Below are 17,236 nucleotides of genomic sequence, written 5' to 3'. Positions count from 1 at the left end.
AATGATCCCTTGCTGGGTTCCTCTGCCGGAGCAGCCTTCTGATGCTGCAGGCAATATCCAATAATAGAGATCCATGCAGCAGAAGCCCTTAGGTGAGTGGCAGAGCTGCCAAACTTGGAAATGTCTTGAGCACTTCTTCACAAATGGGATGGTCGTGGAATGATGCTGCCTTCACGTCAGGGAAGAGCCAAAACTGCTAGGGTCCCCAGTCCGGGAGGCAGCCAGGAAGTTGGCTACTGATATAGGCTGAGAGAGGGTGGTCCAGATGCCCCCAGCTGTCTCTCAAGGGATGCCAGGGCTTGCCAAGCCTGCAGGTTGGTGCAAAAGTGGAGAGAACCATCCAAAAGCAGGGACAGGATAAAACCAAGAGCTGTGCAAAAGGTGGGAGCTGTCCAAAAGCCGGGATGGTCCAGTCACGGCAGAAACTTGTCCTTTGCAGTGGCAGGGGACCCTCAAGGCAGAAAACCTTGCTCTATTTATCCTTTTTGTAGACAAAGTGTTCATTTATACTGGGTGTGAAAATCCAGCTAACCACCATCCCGATTCCAGCACAGGCTTCCACATGAGCCAGCCCATGTACAGAAAGGCATCCCTCACTGCCCTGCTTCAAGCCTGCAGGGCAGGGGAGGAAGCAGGGTTTTGTGCCTTTCTTCTCCCATGCAAACCCACGGAGTGAGAGAGAGAAGAGAGGAATTTGGGGTACCCCTGGACAAGCTGACACATTTTAGTTTCTCTAATAATTATTACAGTTATGAATTTAGGAAACTTATTCCACCACTGTCTAAGCTCTTTGCTTGCCTATCAGTCAATAGATCCCCTAGATAAAACCCCAAGAAAGTGAGAATCCTGTGTGCTGGAAGGGAATTGCACATAGGTAGCTTTTATGGTTCACTGGCCTCTGCTTTTTTGTTAACAAGTCTTAACAGATTCTGTACTCTTTGCTAAGCCATCCTGTAGTGTTTTCCAGCTGGGGAAGGCTTTTGGTTTTTCTTTTCTTAAATACTCAAACCCATTCTAAAAGATACACTCTTAATCTGTGAAGTTTTTGTTTCGATTCACTTGCTTTTCTTAGAGTTCTTTGTAATCTCTGCTCCCTGCAGAGTTCTTTGAGCTGTTCAAGGATTCATCTTAAACTGCCTGAGCATGCTGAGGAAAACGGGTGGGAGAAGGAAAAAAGTCAGATGGAGCCTCCTTGGGAATTTTATTGCCTCTTTACAAGTCTCAAGCTGTAACGATAGTGAGATGTTTTGTGCCAATTCCTTTTAAGTCTTCTAAAGGTAGTTACTGCCTTTGCCAGTCTCTAGCAGCAACCACAAGCAGAATTTGCCTATGCCATGGGGTGCTCTAGAGATGAGAGTAGCATTATATGTCTGTGCTGTTTTGTTGTGTTGGGGTTTGTAGCAGCTGGGTGTCAGGTGATGATGGCAGAGCTCAGCAATTGTCTTGTACAGACTCTGAGGTTTAATTTCCTGTGCAGAGAAGCCAAGTGGTAAATGTTATTTTGTGCTTTGTTTTCTCCTCTCTCAGCTTTGTAGTGGTTGAAATCTTGGTGGATAGCGTGTAGAGTTCACATATGGTGTGGAGCCTTACTCTTTTGTGATAGAAATGGCCAGCAAAGATTTTCCTTTGGGTAGAACTCTACTTTATTTTCTGATTTTGCTTTGAAACAGCAGGTTCTGTTCTTCCATGCTGCTTGGATGTATATGGGAAAGCTGAATGCAAAGTCTGCAGCTACAGATTTATTACAGAACACCTTCTGCAGCAACACAAGCATCTGGTCCCTGCAGGCTGCCTGCTTCAAGTTGTGTGCTCCAAACCCATCGGTTTGTAAAGCACTGCAGTCAGCAACCTTAATATCCTGTCTTCCTTATAAACTGCAGATTTTGCTGAGAAAGGTCTTGAAATCTCTGAGGAAATAGTTGGACTTGATCTTAAAAGTCTGTGCTAGTTTGAGGCTAGCTGGAATATTTTAGTGAGAGGAATTAGATGATAGGCTGTGAAAAGGAAACAGTGGTGATGTCTACTGCACTCATAGGCTTGCTGAGATGTATAAAAACAAGAACACAAACATAGATAACACAGATGGTGTAGGTCTCTGGGAGCCTGTGCTTTTTCTCTTTGGCCTGCTTCTGTGTAACTAATCCTTCTGCTTTCTAACCCCCCTGGTCAATCCTCCAATCTCACCTTGCACATAAGGCAAAGTCTGGAATAAGGGAAAGGGGTGGAAAGAAAGTGGAAGAGTGGATGGGAGCCTCTCCTGAGGACTCTGGTTTCTGGGAGGGCTGTTGTGTTTCTGTATTATTTTAACTTGTATATAACTGTGTATATTTGTATATATCTGCTTGTATATTGTGCTAAGCTGTAAATATAGCTTCATTCCTTAATTTCCATCCAGCTGAGTCGAGTCTGGGTGATTTTCTTAAGTATGGGGGGGTGGATAATATCAAAACCATCACAGTCTTTTGCAGCCACCACAACTCCTGGATTCTGTGGGTTTGGATGTGCTGCTGCTATAATAAACAGGCTAGAACAAATGCCTCAGCACTGATAGGAAGTGGTGAAGTCCCTAACAGAGAAATGATAGATTGAGCATTACAGGGTGTCCTCTCCCTTACACTGAATTTCATTCTTACGCTCATATATATGCATTTGTACACAATATGGACATTTTAGCCAGGTGGGGAGTGGCCTCTTCTTCCAGGCAACCAGCAATAGAACAAGGGGACACAGTCTCAAGTTGTGCCAGGGTAGGTATAGGGTGGATGTTAGGAGGAAGTTCTTCACAGAGAGAGTGATTGGCATTGGAAGGGGCTGCCCAGGGAGGTGGTGGAGTCACTGTCCCTGGAGGTGTTCAAGCAAAGCCTGGCTGAGGCACTTAGTGCCATGGTCTAGTTGATTGTCTAGGACTGGGTGCTAGGTTGGACTGGATGATCTTGGAGGTCTCTTCCAACCTGGTTGATTCTATGATTCTATGTACGACCACGTTACTACTAGTTTGTATCTTTTAGGTTGCATGCAGCCTTAAAAATGTTGAGATCTTACTAAGAGCATTTCACAGGAAGAATGTCAAAGTCTTGTACAATAATAATACTACTAAGGGATCATTTTCAGAAGACTGTGTGTCTGAATTTGAAGTGTGCATTTTCTCATTTTCTACTCTTAGGATCTTTAGACTGTTATTAGCTTCCAAATGTTTCTGTTTTGCGCTTCTATATCACATTATGTGTCATCTTTGGAAGCAGGAAAATTACCACTTCCTGTAATCTGTGTCACAAAATACCCTTTTCTACAGTACAACTAATAGAGAAGCTGGTGGCATCTGAGAGACTCCTGAGTTCATGATGTTGATATTTGTAAACACAAAAGGAAGTCCTGCAAAGTAAGGTTAGAGTTCATAGAATCAGTCAGGGTTGGAAGGGACCACAAGGAGCATCTAGTTCCAAACCCTCTTCCATGGGCAGGAACACCCTATCCTAGATCAGGATGGCCACAGCTTCAGCCTGGCCTTAAACACCTCCAGCTGTGAGACCTCAACCACCCCCCCTGGGCAACCCATTCCAGGCTCTCACCACTCTCATGATGAGCAACTCCCTCCTCACGTCCAGGCTGAATCTCCCCACCTCCAGCTTTGCTCCATTCCTCCTAGTCCTGTCACTCCCTGACAGCCTAAAAAGTCCCTCCCCAGCTTTTTTGTAGGCTCCCTTCAGATCCTGGGAGACCACAAGAAGGTCACCTGGGAGCCTCCTCTTCTGCAGACTGCACAGCCCCAACTCTTTCAGTCTGTCCTCACAGCAGAGCTGCTCCAACCCTCTGAGCATCTTTGTGGCCCTTCTCTGGACACACTCCAGCACATCCACATCCTCCTTGAACTCCTTCTGCAGTTGATGCAGTCCTGTTCTTGGAGCATACAGTAAATATATAGCTGAATATTGAGATTGTCTCTTTGCTCTTCTTTTCCCCTATGTATGTCTACATTTATCAGTCAAAACACCATTGCCATGCCTTTTAATATTAAGTATTTCTTCTGGCAGTTGTATTTCCTTCTCTTTCCTCAGTCCTTGCAGCATAGCAAACAAGAGAACTGAAATAGAGTGGTGCTTCCTGGCAAGCTCTTGGATTGCTACTCATTTACTGCTGTACTAGTTGCTGAGTGGTATCTCCATACAGTAATATGTCACTTCACAATATCACCAAGGTTGGAAGAGACCTCACAGATCATCAAGTCCCACCCTTTACCACAGAGCTCAAGGCTAGACCATGGCACCAAGTGCCACGTCCAGTCCTGCCTTGAACAGCTCCAGGGACAGCGACTCTACCACCTCCCCGGGCAGCCCATTCCAGTGTCCAATGACTCTCTCAGTGAAGAACTTTCTCCTCACCTCCAGCCTAAATCTCCCCTGGCACAGCTTGAGGCTGTGTCCTCTCGTTCTGGTGCTGGCCACCTGAGAGAAGAGAGCAACCTCCCCCTGGCCACAACCACCCCTCAGGTAGTTGTAGACAGCAATAAGGTCACCCCTGAGCCTCCTCTTCTCCAGGCTAACCAATCCCAGCTCCCTCAGCCTCTCCTCGTAGGGCTGTGCTCAAGGCCTCTCCCCAGCCTCGTCGCCCTTCTCTGGACACGCTCAAGCATCTCAATGTCCCTCCTAAACTGGGGGGCCCAGAACTGAACACAGTACTCCAGGTGTGGTCTGAGCAGTGCAGAGTAGAGGGGCAGAATGACCTCCCTGCTCCTGCTGACCACACCATTCCTGATGCAGGCCAGGATGCCATTGGCTCTCTTGGCCACCTGGGCACACTGCTGGCTCATGTTCAGGCGGGTATCAATCAGCACTTTTATCAAGACATCAGAAAATTCCTGAATTATGCTTTCTGAGACTAGCTTTTTCTCTCCAATGGACTTTTGTTCTGTCTCTTTATGTCACAGTGTGTGATAATAGATGTTTGCTGTGACTATAAAAGAAGTAATGCTTTGAGTGCTCACTTTTAATCCTCTGTATTTAACTTTCTGGGGAAATGTGCTGCTTTTCATTCCAGTGGGTTCTATTCTTGAGGGACACTGTTAATTTACACTCTAAAAAATAAAGGGGCCTGAAACATCTCCAAATCTTACAGTAACAACCTCTGTAATAGCTAAACCGTTTTTTTTCCCTGCAGTTTGGAACCTTGAAAGATAAAATTTGGAAATGAATCATGTATGAATGTGCACACTTTTCTTAAGAGCAGAGTTAGAGACTTCATGGCTCATGGCCTTGTTAAGTCAAAAGCACTTACATTACTTGAGAGTATTAAAGGGATGTAAAAAACTTCTAACCATAATTTAGGTCCAAGAAAAGATGAAGATATTTAAAATCCTTAACCATGATAGAAAAGAAAGAATTTTTAACTAAATGCCTATTGAGAAGAAGAAAGCTGGCATGATGCTATTTTATTACAATAAAGACGAGAGTTCTCTTTGATCCAGAAGTAGGGCTGAGGTCATGCAATCAGCCAGGGTTGGAAGTATTCCACAAGGATCACCCAGTTGCAACCCCCCTGCCATGGGTAGGGACACCCTACCCTAGAGCAACCCGGACACAGCCTCATCCAGCCTGGCCTTAAACACCTCCAGCCATGGGGCCTCCACTCCCGCCCTGAGCAACCCATCCCAGGCTCTCACCACTCTCATGCTCAACAACTTCCTCCTCACCCCAGACTGCATCTCCCCACCTCCAGCTTTGTTCCATTCCCCCTAGTCCTGTCACTCCTCGAGAGCCTAAAAAGTCCCTCCCCAGCTATTTTGTTGGCCCCCTTCAGGTACTGGAAGGCCACAAGAAGGTCACCTGGGAGCCTCCTCTTCTCCAGACTGAAGAGCCCCAACTCTTTCAGTCTGTGCTCACAGCAGAGCTGCTGCAGCCCTCTGAGCATCCTTGTGGCTCTTCTCTGGACACACTCCAGCATCTCCTCATCCTTCTTGTATTAGGGGCTCCAGAACTGGATGCAGCACTCCAGGTGGGGACTCAGCAGAGTAGAGGGGGAGAATCATCTCCCTCACCCTGCTGGCCACACTTCTCCTGATGCAGCCCAGGCTCTGGTTGGCTTTCTGGGCTGCAAGTGCTCGCTGCTGGCTCACATTGAGCTTCTTGTCCAGCAGCACCTCCAAGTCCCTCTCTTCAGGGCTGCTCTCCAGACACTCACTGCCAGGTGAAACAATCACTCTCACAACTAATTTTTGATTCTTATTGGAAAAAAAAAAAACTAAGGTGTGCCCATATTTCTAGTGGTAAATGCAATGACTCAGGTAAGTACGAGGTTGTAAACTTGATATTTGCCTCTAATGAAATTATGGAGCTGTGATAGAGGATATGGTCAACAGTGACTCAGACAAGACATTATTTCTAATGCAAATGATGGTTTATAGAGAATATGCCTTGACAAATGTGTTTATTACTATTTTTTATGACTAAACAGACCTGGGCTGTGTATCTTAATGTGTTCTGTACATCATTTTGTAACAGACAAATAGTATTGAGCCAAATTGACTTATTCTGTGTTAAATCAAATGAAAACTAATTATCTGGCAGATCTGGGAAGGTGGTTTAAGGTGAGAATACTTCCTACTATGGGGAAGTTTCCAAAGAGATAGAATAGGAAGAGACCTCCAAGATCATCCAGTCCAACCTATCCCCCAGCCCTATCCAATCAATTAGACCATGTCACGAAGTGCCTCATGCAGGCTTTACTTGAACACCTCCAGGGATGGTGACTCCACCACCTCCCTGGGCTGTACTCTGCTTCATAGTGTTAGGCACTGGAATCATGCTCTCTTTTGTTTATTCAAGATGAGCTTGAGATGGGACCTGACCACATCCTATGAGCTCCTACACATGGAAAGGGTTTCTGATGATTACAGGCCTTTTACCTGAGCAACATGACATCTGCTGTCTTTTGAATCATAGAATCAATCAGGTTGGAAGAGTTCTCCAAGATCATCCAGGCCAACCTAGCACCCAGCCCTAGCCAATCAACCAGACCATGGCACTAAGTGCCTCAGCCAGGCTTTGCTTCAGCACCTCCAGGGATGGTGACTCCACCACCTCCCTGGGCAGCCCATTCCAATGCCAATCACTCTCTCTGCCAGCAACTTCCTCCTAACATCCAGCCTAGACCTCCCCTGGCACAACTTGAGACTGTGTCCCCTTGTTCTATTGCTAGTTGCCTGGGAGAAGAGGCCACCCCCCACCTGGCTAGAGTGTCGCTTCAGGTAGTTGTAGACAGCAACTGGCTGGATTTTTAAACCAAAAAAATATTCAGTCAGAAACAGCACATTTTAAAAGAGAGAGTAGCTGTCCATTGGAACAACTATGCTATATCACTTGAAAACATTAAATCTAAGCCTTTTAGGCTGTAATTTTAGTGTGTTTCTTGGGATTGATATGAAAACTATGAGCACATGAGGTTAGAGGGGTAGTTGCAGTAGCCTCAGACTGTCATAGTACGGAGGACAGGAGACTAACATACACTTCACCTTTTTGCATTCATTATATTCATTATGAGGAGAGGTTGAGGGAGCTGGGCCTGTTTAGCCTGGAGAAGAGGAGGCTCAGGGGTGATCTTATTACTGTCTACAACTACCTGAGGGGGCATTGTAGCCAGGTGGGGGGTGGCCTCTTCTCCCAGGCAACCAGCAATAGAACAAGGGGACAGTCTCAAGTTGTGCCAGGGTAGGTATAGGCTGGATATTAGGAAGAAGTTCTTCACAGAGAGAGTGATTTCCCATTGGAATGGGCTGCCCAGGGAGGTGGGGGAGGCACCGTCCCTGGGGGTCTTCAAGCAAAGCCTGGCTGAGGCACTTAGTGCCATGGTCTAGTTGATTGGATACGGCTGGGTGCTAGGTTGGACTGGATGATCTTGGAGGTCTCTTCCAACCTGGTTGATTCTAAGATTCTATATTTGAGCACAAAGAAACATTGCACTCTTGAAACAAGGAAGGAAATAAATGTTGTAACTAGAAATTGTTTGCTTCTGTTCCCACGCTGTGCTTTAGGATCGTTAGTAATACTTTAATGCATTTTATAATTCTTCTGAGTTAACAGAAATTAAAAGCATGGCTTTATTACACTATTGGCATGGCAATTTGCTTCAAAGCTGAGTCAGGGTTACCAGAGTCTCCCTCTGTTTGTTCAACTTAAGTGATAGTCAACACATTGACCCAATGTCGCTGTGCCTCTCAGTATCTGACCAAATGGATCTGTGTTTCTCAATAGGTGAAGAGCAAGCTGCCAGGTTAATGTCATACAATGAGAACTTAATCAGTGTCCAGAGAAAGGCAATAAAGCTGGTGAGAGGCCTTGGAACACAGCCCTATGAGACGAGGCTGAGGCAGCTGAGATTATTTAGCCTGAAGAAGAGGAGGCTCAGGGCAGACCTCATTGCTGTCTACAACTACCTGAAAGGAGGCTGTAGCCAGGTGGGGTTGGTCTCTTCTGCCAGGCAAGCAGCAACAGAACAAGGGGACACAGTCTCAAGTTATGCCAGGGGAGATCTAGGCTGGATGTTAGGAGGAAGTTCTTCATAGAGAGAGTGATTTGCATTGGAGTGATCTTGCAGGTCTCTTCCAACCTGGTTGATTCTATGATCTGCAGTCTTCGAGAGAGTGATTGGCATTGGAATGATCTTGCAGGTCTCTTCCAACTTGGTTGATTCTATGATCTGCAGTCTTCTTCAGGTGAAATTTCCAAACTATTCTCATTCTTATGCTCTCCACTATTAATTATCCTAGAAAAACTTCAAAATGCTTAATGCTTTTCTACCATTCTCTTTAGAGTTATAAGGACTTTAGGCTATTCAGGAAGATGTGCAGATATTAAGCACACAGTTTACAAACCTAATTAGACCCACAGGTTTTCGCTTTCTTCTGCTGTGTTTGTGTTGCTATTTCAATAGGGAAAGTTATTTAAGGTAAGAAATTAAATGTCTTATTCAGTTGATCTGCTCTGAAGGCATCTTCATGTTCACAGTTCAGCTTTTCACTTGCCGTTTCGTAAGGTTTCTGAATACTATTTTTTTTGCTCTAGTCTTAAGATCTTTGGGTTTTGTAGTCTGTAAGCATTCTGGGGCAGGTTACTTGCTGTACATTTGAAAAGCTCAGAGGCTAAACCTTAGATGTGTCTGGATACATGTCAGAAAGTGGTGATCTACATCAAGACTTTTGAAGATTAGGTTTTCTGGATGTGAACAAAATATGTTATTTTCTGTTATGAATGGTCTGTCCTTCAATGCCTTCCAGCTTCTTATCATAGAGTCAACCAAGATGGAAGAGACCTCCAAGGTCATCCAATCCAACCTCTCCATCCAGTGCAACCTATCCAAATAAGATCATCCAGCCCGACCCTATTCAGTCAACTAGACCATGGCACTAAGTGCCCCATCCAGGCTTTTTTGAACACCTTTGGGAATGGCAACTTCACCACCTCCCTGGGCAGCCCATTCCAATGCCAATCACTCTCTCTGTGAAGAACTTCTTCCTAACATCCAGCCTAGATTTCCCCTGGCACAACATGAGGCTGTATCCCCTTGTTCTACTGCTGCTTGCCTGGCAGAAGAGGCCAACCCCCACCTGGCTATAACCTCCTTTCAGGTAGTTGTAGGCAGCAATGAGGTCACTCCTGAGCCTCCTCTTCTCCAGGCTGCACACCCCCAGCTCCCTCAGCCTCTCCTCAGAGGGCTGTGCTCCAGTCCCCCCACCAGCTTTGTTGCCCTTCTCTGGACATGTTCCAGCACCTCAACATCATTCTTGAATTGAGGGGCCCAGAACTGGACACAGCACTCAAGGTGTGGCCTGATCAGTGTTGAGTACAGGGGAAGAATAACTTCTCTTGTCCTACTGGCCACACTGTTCCTGATGCAGGCCAGGATGCCATTGGCTCTCCTGGGCACACTGCTGGCTCATGTTTAGCTACTATTTATCAGTACCCCCAGGTCCCTTTCTTCCTGGCTGCTCCCCAGACACTCTGTCCCCAGCCTGTAGTGCTGCCTGGGGATGTGGCCAAAGTGTAGAACCCTGCACTTGGCCTTGTTCAGTGTCATCCCATTGGTCTTTGCCCACCTATCCAGCCTGTCAAGGTCCCTCTGCAGGGATTTCCTACCCTCCAACAGCTCCACACCTGCTCCTAGCTTAGTGTCATCTGCAAACTTACTGATGCTGGACTCAATCTCCTCATCCAGAACATCAATAAAGATATTGAACTGAACTGGGCCCAGCACTGATCCCTCTGGGGCACCGCTAGTGTCTGGCTGCCAACTGGATGTGGCATCATTCACCACCACTGTCTGGGCCTGGCCCTCCAGCCAATTTTTGACCCATATGAGAGTGAATCTGTCCAAACATGAGCTGCCAGATCCTCTTCAGCTCAGAGTCCACTGTGTACTCCTTTAGGGGCTAAGAGTAGCAGTGGATGGATAGTCTGGGCAGCAAGTCTGGAGAGCTGTCCACAAACAGGACATACTTTTGCTAATGGCAGTTCTGGAAGAGAAAGTGTGACAAGTGTTAGGAATGAGGCAGTTGAACAGAATACTCCTTTCTACTTCACTCTTTCAGCTGCAGTGAAAGTAGTAGAAGGATAGAAAAAGAAAAAGATTACTCCAATTCGATATAAAACTTCCCCCATACCCTTATGAAACCACTGGATGGATGGATGGATCTTGGTAACCCCCCCAGGCAGATCTTGCAATCCCTCTGTTGAGTTCTTTCAGCAAGCATACTCTGGCCCAGTGTTTTATTCCCAGCTCATTATTTTTCATCTTTCTTTTGATTCAGGTCCTGTCAATCTGCCCAAAGGACATGAGAGCAGATATCTGTGTGCACCTGAACCGCAAAGTTTTTAACGAGCACCCTGCCTTCCGGCTGGCCAGCGACGGCTGCCTGCGAGCCCTGGCTGTGGAGTTCCAGACCATCCATTGTGCCCCTGGGGACCTCATCTATCATGCTGGGGAAAGCGTTGATGCTCTTTGCTTTGTGGTCTCAGGATCCCTAGAAGTCATTCAGGACGACGAGGTGGTGGCTATTCTAGGTACTGTAATCTCTGTTCAGGTGCTTGTGATTTGGATGTGCTTGCCTTGCTTTGAATGTTAACTAGCCTTGCCTAACGTCTGCTGGGACTGCAGGGTGCTAGTGGCTGTCATAGGGTGGAGAATTGTCTTCAGAGATACTGCTCTGCAGTGGGACCTTGACCGCCTGGACAGATGGGCAGAGTCCAATGGGATGGGGTTCAATAGCTCCAAGTGCAGGGTGCTGCACTTTGGCCACAACAACCCCATGCAGAGATACAGGCTGGGGTCAGAGTGGCTGGAGAGCAGCCAAACAGAGAGGGATCTGGGGGTGCTGATTGATACCCACCTGAACATGAGCCAGCAGTGTGCCCAGGTGGCCAAAAGAGCCAATGGCATCCTGGCCTGCATCAGGAATGGTGTGGTCAGCAGGAGCAGGGAGGTCATTCTGCCCCTGTACTCTGCACTGCTTAGACCACACCTTGAGTCCTGTGTTCAGTTCTGGGCCCCCCAGTTTAGAAGGGATATTGAGATGCTTGAGTGTGTCCAGAGAAGGGTGACGAGGCTGGGGAGAAGCCTTGAGCACAGCCCTAGGAGGAGAGGCTGAGGGAGCTGGGATTGGTTAGCCTGGAGAAGAGGAGGCTCAGGGGTGACCTTATTGCTGTCTACAACTACCTGAGGGGTGGTTGTGGCCAGGAGGAGGTTGCTCTCTTCTCTCAGGTGGCCAGCACCAGAACGAGAGGACACAGCCTCAGGCTGTGCCAGGGGAGATTTAGGCTGGAGGTTAGGAGAAAGTTCTTCACTGAGAGAGTCATTGGACACTGGAATGGGCTGCCCGGGGAGGTGGTGGAGTCGCCGTCCCTGGGGCTGTTCAAGGCAGGATTGGATGTGGCACTTGGTGCCATGGTCTAGCCTTGAGCTCTGTGGTAAAGGGTTGGACTTGATGATCTGTGAGGTCTCTTCCAACCTTGGTGATACTGTGATACTCTAGAAACAAGCTTTTCATCTTTTATGCCATTGGGAATGCTCTTTCTGCCCAGTATTGCTCACTGGTCACACTAATGTTTCTGAGAGGAAGGGAATGGAAACTCTGTGCTAGACATCTTTTAAATAGCTTGATAGAGGAAATGTGCATTGTTTTATAGCAACACCTCAGGGGGATTTCCACATGAACCATTGCCCCAGGATTTTCCATTGTCTGTATTCCAGCCCTGTGATGGTTTGGGTGTTCCCCCACACACACTTTAGAAAATCACCCAGACTAGACTCAGCTGGATGGAAATTAAGGAATGAAGCTTTATATTTACAGCTTAGCACAACATACAAGAAGGTATTTACAATATCTACAGCTATAGACAGACATAGACAAGGTAAAAAGGTAATACAGAAACACAGCAGCTTTCCCAGAAAGCAGAGTTCCCAGGAGGGGCTCCCAACCACCCTTCCACCTCCTTTCCACCACTCTACCTTATCCCAGGCTTTGCCTTACATTGAAGATGAGTTTGGACAATCAGCCATGGGGGGTTAGGAAGCAAACAGATTAGTTAGACAGCAAGTTAGGGAGAGACAGGAGACAGCCAGAGCCAGGTACCAGCTCTGTTATCTACATTTATGTTCCTGTTTTTATCCATCTCAGCAAGCCTATGAGTGCAGCAGACATCACCGTTGTTTCCTTTTTCACAGCCTATCATTTAATTCCTCTCACTGAAATACCCCAGCTAGGCTCAAACTTGCACACACTGGCAAGTAGTGAAAGGGCAGACTTGGGGAATCCGTAGTCATGAATCAAAGCTTCAGCTCCTTCCTAGCTGGCCACGAGTGAGAGCAGAGGAGAAATGAGATTAGCATGCAGCTAAAGGAGATTCCTGACATGTTGCTGTACAAGCTTGTGTGTGTGTGTTCTGCACTGAGGTGGGACTGGGCAGTCTGCAGGTGTGTGGATAGGACTGCATAGGGATGGCTCCCAAGGGCATAACCTGGGTCCTCCTGGCTGGAGTGTATGAGCACAGCAAAGTACCTATCCACACTCTTCTAAAGTACCTGCTGCAGCTTTCTGTATTCTAATACATACATTAAGATCTTACTGTCTACAACTACCTGAAGGGACATTGTAGCCAGGTGGGGGGTGGCCTCTTCTCCCAGGCAACTAGCAACAGAACAAGGGGACACAGTCTCAAGTTGTGCCTGGGTAGGTATAGGCTGGATGTTAGGAGGAAGTTGTTGCCAGAGAGAGTGATTGGCATTGGAATGGGCTGCCCAGGGAGGTGGTGGAGGCACCGTCCCTGGAGGTGTTCAAGAACAGCCTGGCTGAGGCACTTAGTGCCATGGTCTGGTTGACTGGATGGGGCTGGGTGCTAGGTTGTCCTGGATGATCTTGGAGGTCTCTTCCAGCCTGGTTGATTCTATGATTTAATGTAACAACAAATCTGTTCCATACTCAGTTGTAAAGTCATTATGGTGCAAACTCCTAAATCTGCAATTTCCATAGTAAAATAGTCCTTGTATTTCAGCTCATTGGACTGTTTAATTTTTGTTATTAATCTCATGGATGATGTCTTTATATTTGCTTACATCTATTAAAAAACCCAAAAGATCTAAGAGTAAATAGCAGCCTTTAAACAAACAAATGTTTTCTTTTCTGGGCATTAGAATGAAACCAGGCAATAAGTATGTAATTTACTGAACTAGAAGCCAGCACTAAATGGATTACATGCAAAACTTTATTGCTTTTAGTAATGACTATAGTGCATTTGGAATGACAGTAAGAACTTCTTGTTTCTACACTGTGATATGGTAAATCTACTATCTATATTATTTTCCACTTGGCTGGGGAGATCTTTAGCCATATGTGGTTAAAGTGAATTACCTTTCATTACCAAAAGTACCTTTCAATTCTGGAATGCTGCTGATAGGTGATCCCATGACTTGCAGCTATGCTCATTGGGTGCTACAGGCACGGGCAGAAAGCATACCTGTCACTTAAATACAGAGAAACTGCTTCCACTAGTCAAAAAGCACACTGGAAAGTTTGGGTTTTCTCAGATTATTTAACAGAGTAGTGAACTGAGTAATTATGAGATGTTGTATCCTGAAAATTCACCTGTGGAATCAAATATGTACTTGCAAAGATGCTTATAGTGGCAACTATGGCACATGAAATAGTGATTGCAGTTCAGACTGTGACTGACTTATTGATCTGTTCTGGGGTGATCTCATTGCTGCCTACAACTACCTGAAGGGAGGCTGTAGCCAGGTGGGGTTGGTCTCTTCTCCCAGGCAAGCAGCAACAGAACAAGTGGACACAGTCTCAAGTCGTGCTGGGGGAGGCCTGGGCTGGATGTTAGGAGGAAGCTGTTGGCAGAGAGGGTGATTGGCATTGGAATGGGCTGCCCAGGGAGGTGGTGGAGTCACTGTCCCTGGAGGTGTTCAAAAAAGCCTGGCTGAGGCACTTAGTGTCATGGTCTAGATGACTGGCTAGGGCTGGGTACTAGGTTATACTGGATGATCTTGAAGGTCTCTTCCAACCTGGTTGGTTCTATGATAATGTTATTTGCTTTGCTTAAAGTGAGAGCAACTTAAGCCGTGTCCTTTTTCACATCACATTCACCTGCAGATGAAAATTTTGGTGCATCCTTAAAAGTGGAATATCACAGACAAGTGAATTGGGTAGGAATGCCAGAATGTGTTAAGAACATGCACCTTCAGTCTCTTACATTCATGCTTCTGTCTGAAGTGAAGGGCTTTGCTCTCCCTTGGGTAATGGCTGGCATCACCTTGTGATGTTTCTGCTTTTTTCATCTTCCCTTATTGTGTACCCTTCCCTTGAAGCATGGTGATTTGGCACATTCAGCCTCTCTACCAAAACAATGTGCTCAGGGTACCAGACATCCTATCCAGATGCTTTCTGCAGGCTCCACTGGGGAGACAACCATGCTTTTTGTCTAGCAGCAGTTTTCCTGGCTCATCAGCCCCAGCTTTGGCATTTCTTGTGCTCAAAAGCAGGTGAAACTCGGTGACTGACAGGACAGCTTGGCAGCACTATGACATTTTGTTCTCCCCGGTTTGGTTTTGTTCTCCTTTGTGCTTCATTAAATGCCCAGCTGCTGCAGTAATCAGTGTTACAGAAATTGGTGCAGTAAGGGAATGAACCCAACTCTAGATGTGCAGTTTGTGGGACTCATTAATGAGAATACCCAGGTACCCTCTTACATTCCTCTCATTAGTTATCTCCACTCCTCGAGGAGAGTCTCCTACCTTTTGCAGGCACTGGCTGCTGCAGAGTTATGCAGAGCTGCTGTGATGGGGTGCTGCTTTGCTGGGGAAAACAAGATCCAGTCACTTTAACATAACTCATCTGCAGTTGCCAGGATAATGGAGAAGGGCAAACAGGCTTGTCTCTAATTATCAAAACATTCCTGGCAAGTGAGGTGACCCTGAGAAGGCACATCAGTAATTTTCCATGCTCTCAAGCAGGAGTAAACAATTTAGCTGCCACTGCTCTGCGTGTGGAGGTGTTGTCAGCAGCGAAGTCTCAGGAAGGACCGCGGGTTTGAAGCCCCACCAGCTAATGAAATGAGACGTTTGCTAGCAGAAGACACCTAACAATTCGCCCTGCCACTGTTAAGCTGAATTTACTACTGGTGAGGAGCTTCACATAAGTGGTGGTGCCAACCAAGTGTCTCAGGAATCCACTTTCTAGCTCCCACTATTTGCACAGCTGATGCTGCGAGTTGCGTAGCGACTTAAAGCCTGCAGATTGATTAGCAGGGCTTAAAGAAGTCATTTTGCCAGCAGAAAAATAATTACTTGAGGTGTTCAAATGCTGATTGTAGGAACTGATCAAAAATATTGCTCAAATTGCTTAGTGATAAAGGTATATTGAGCAGTGAAATCCTAGTGGGGCCTGCTGCTGAATGCATTCAATTTTGATAGTCAAGGCAGAAGGAATATAGATTTAATAGCTTGTGTTTCAGCCATGCTTGGAGTCCTGATCCCATATGATTCAACTTCTTTGCCTTTATGTGTTGCATGTTAATTCTCAGCATGTGCTGCATATGGTTCAGACTGGTTAGTTGTTTATTGGTTTGGTTATTTTTAGGCAAGCCAGAGTTTCACTTATCAAAGGTCTGCTCCATTAATTATCTCGAGGTCTAGGGAGGGGATGTGACACAGTATCAGAGGTGTTAAAGGAAAGCAAGGGCACAAGTGGCATGTCTTCTGGAGTTTGATGTGACAGCTGAAAATAGGGATGAATCTTTTACTACTCTCAGTATTATGTGTGTTTGGAGGTGAAAAGATCATCATGAAGATGTCCAAAGCCCCTTTGACTCTTAATTCTCTTGCTCTTTAGTAGATAATACAACAAAGTTAAGGTACAGGAGGTTGCATGTGAACCTGAGGAAGAATTTTTTCACTGTGAAGGTGACTGAGTATAGGAACAGGCTGCCCAGGGAGGTTGTGGAATCTCCCTCTTTAGAGATAGAAACATAGAATCAAACAGGTTGGAAGAGACCTCCAAGATCATCCAGTCCAAACTAGCACCCAGCCCTGTCCAATCAACCAGACCATGGCACTAAATGCCTCATCCAGTCCTTTCTTCAACACCTCCAAGAGCGGCGACTCCACCACCTCCCTGGGCAGCCCATTCCAATGCCAATCACTCTCTCTCACAACAACTTCCTCCTAACATCCAGCCTAGACCTCCCCTGGCACAAATTCAGACTGTGTCCCCTTGTTCTGCTGCTGGTTGCCTGGCAGAAGAGACCAACCCCACCTGGCTACAGCCACCCTTCAGATAGTTGTACACAGCAATGAGGTCACCCCTGAGCCTCCTCTTCTCCAGGCTAAATATTCAAGAACTATCTGGATGTGTTCCAGTGTGATCTGCTCTAGGTGATCCTGCTCTGGCAGGGAGGCTGGACCAGATGATCTTTCGAGGACCCTTCCAGCCCCTGACAGTCTATGATGAAATATTCCACCATATCACACAAGGGCTGAACAAGTAGCAGCTCCCATTTAGGAGAGCAGCAAACTCAGGCACTTCAAGGCTCTCATCTGTGGCCGGTAGCAATTTGATGCTTGGGATCCATGCATCAACACATCAAATTTTCTTGCCATAATAGAGCCAGGCATGTGCTGTGAGCACTACAGGACTGTCCATGTGTGATGTACTGTGTGACATGAAAAACAGTCAGTTCAATTCCATCTCTAG

General features: G+C 46.4%; 1 protein-coding gene across 2 annotated transcripts in view; it reads left to right on the top strand.

Moving 5' to 3' along the window:
- The window catches only part of KCNH5 (potassium voltage-gated channel subfamily H member 5), a 233,438-nt gene that overhangs the window by 170,098 nt on the left and 46,104 nt on the right, over positions 1–17,236 (top strand). For both annotated transcript variants that reach the window (XM_064156043.1, XM_064156112.1), the window contains exon 9: positions 10,796–11,048. In XM_064156043.1, the coding sequence (XP_064012113.1) occupies positions 10,796–11,048 (253 nt within the window). The remainder of the gene's footprint in view (positions 1–10,795; positions 11,049–17,236) is intronic.

Source organism: Pogoniulus pusillus, chromosome 1 (assembly GCF_015220805.1).
Source record: "Pogoniulus pusillus isolate bPogPus1 chromosome 1, bPogPus1.pri, whole genome shotgun sequence".
Classification (NCBI taxonomy): domain Eukaryota; kingdom Metazoa; phylum Chordata; class Aves; order Piciformes; family Lybiidae; genus Pogoniulus; species Pogoniulus pusillus.
This window is presented reverse-complemented; position numbering and strand designations above follow the sequence as displayed.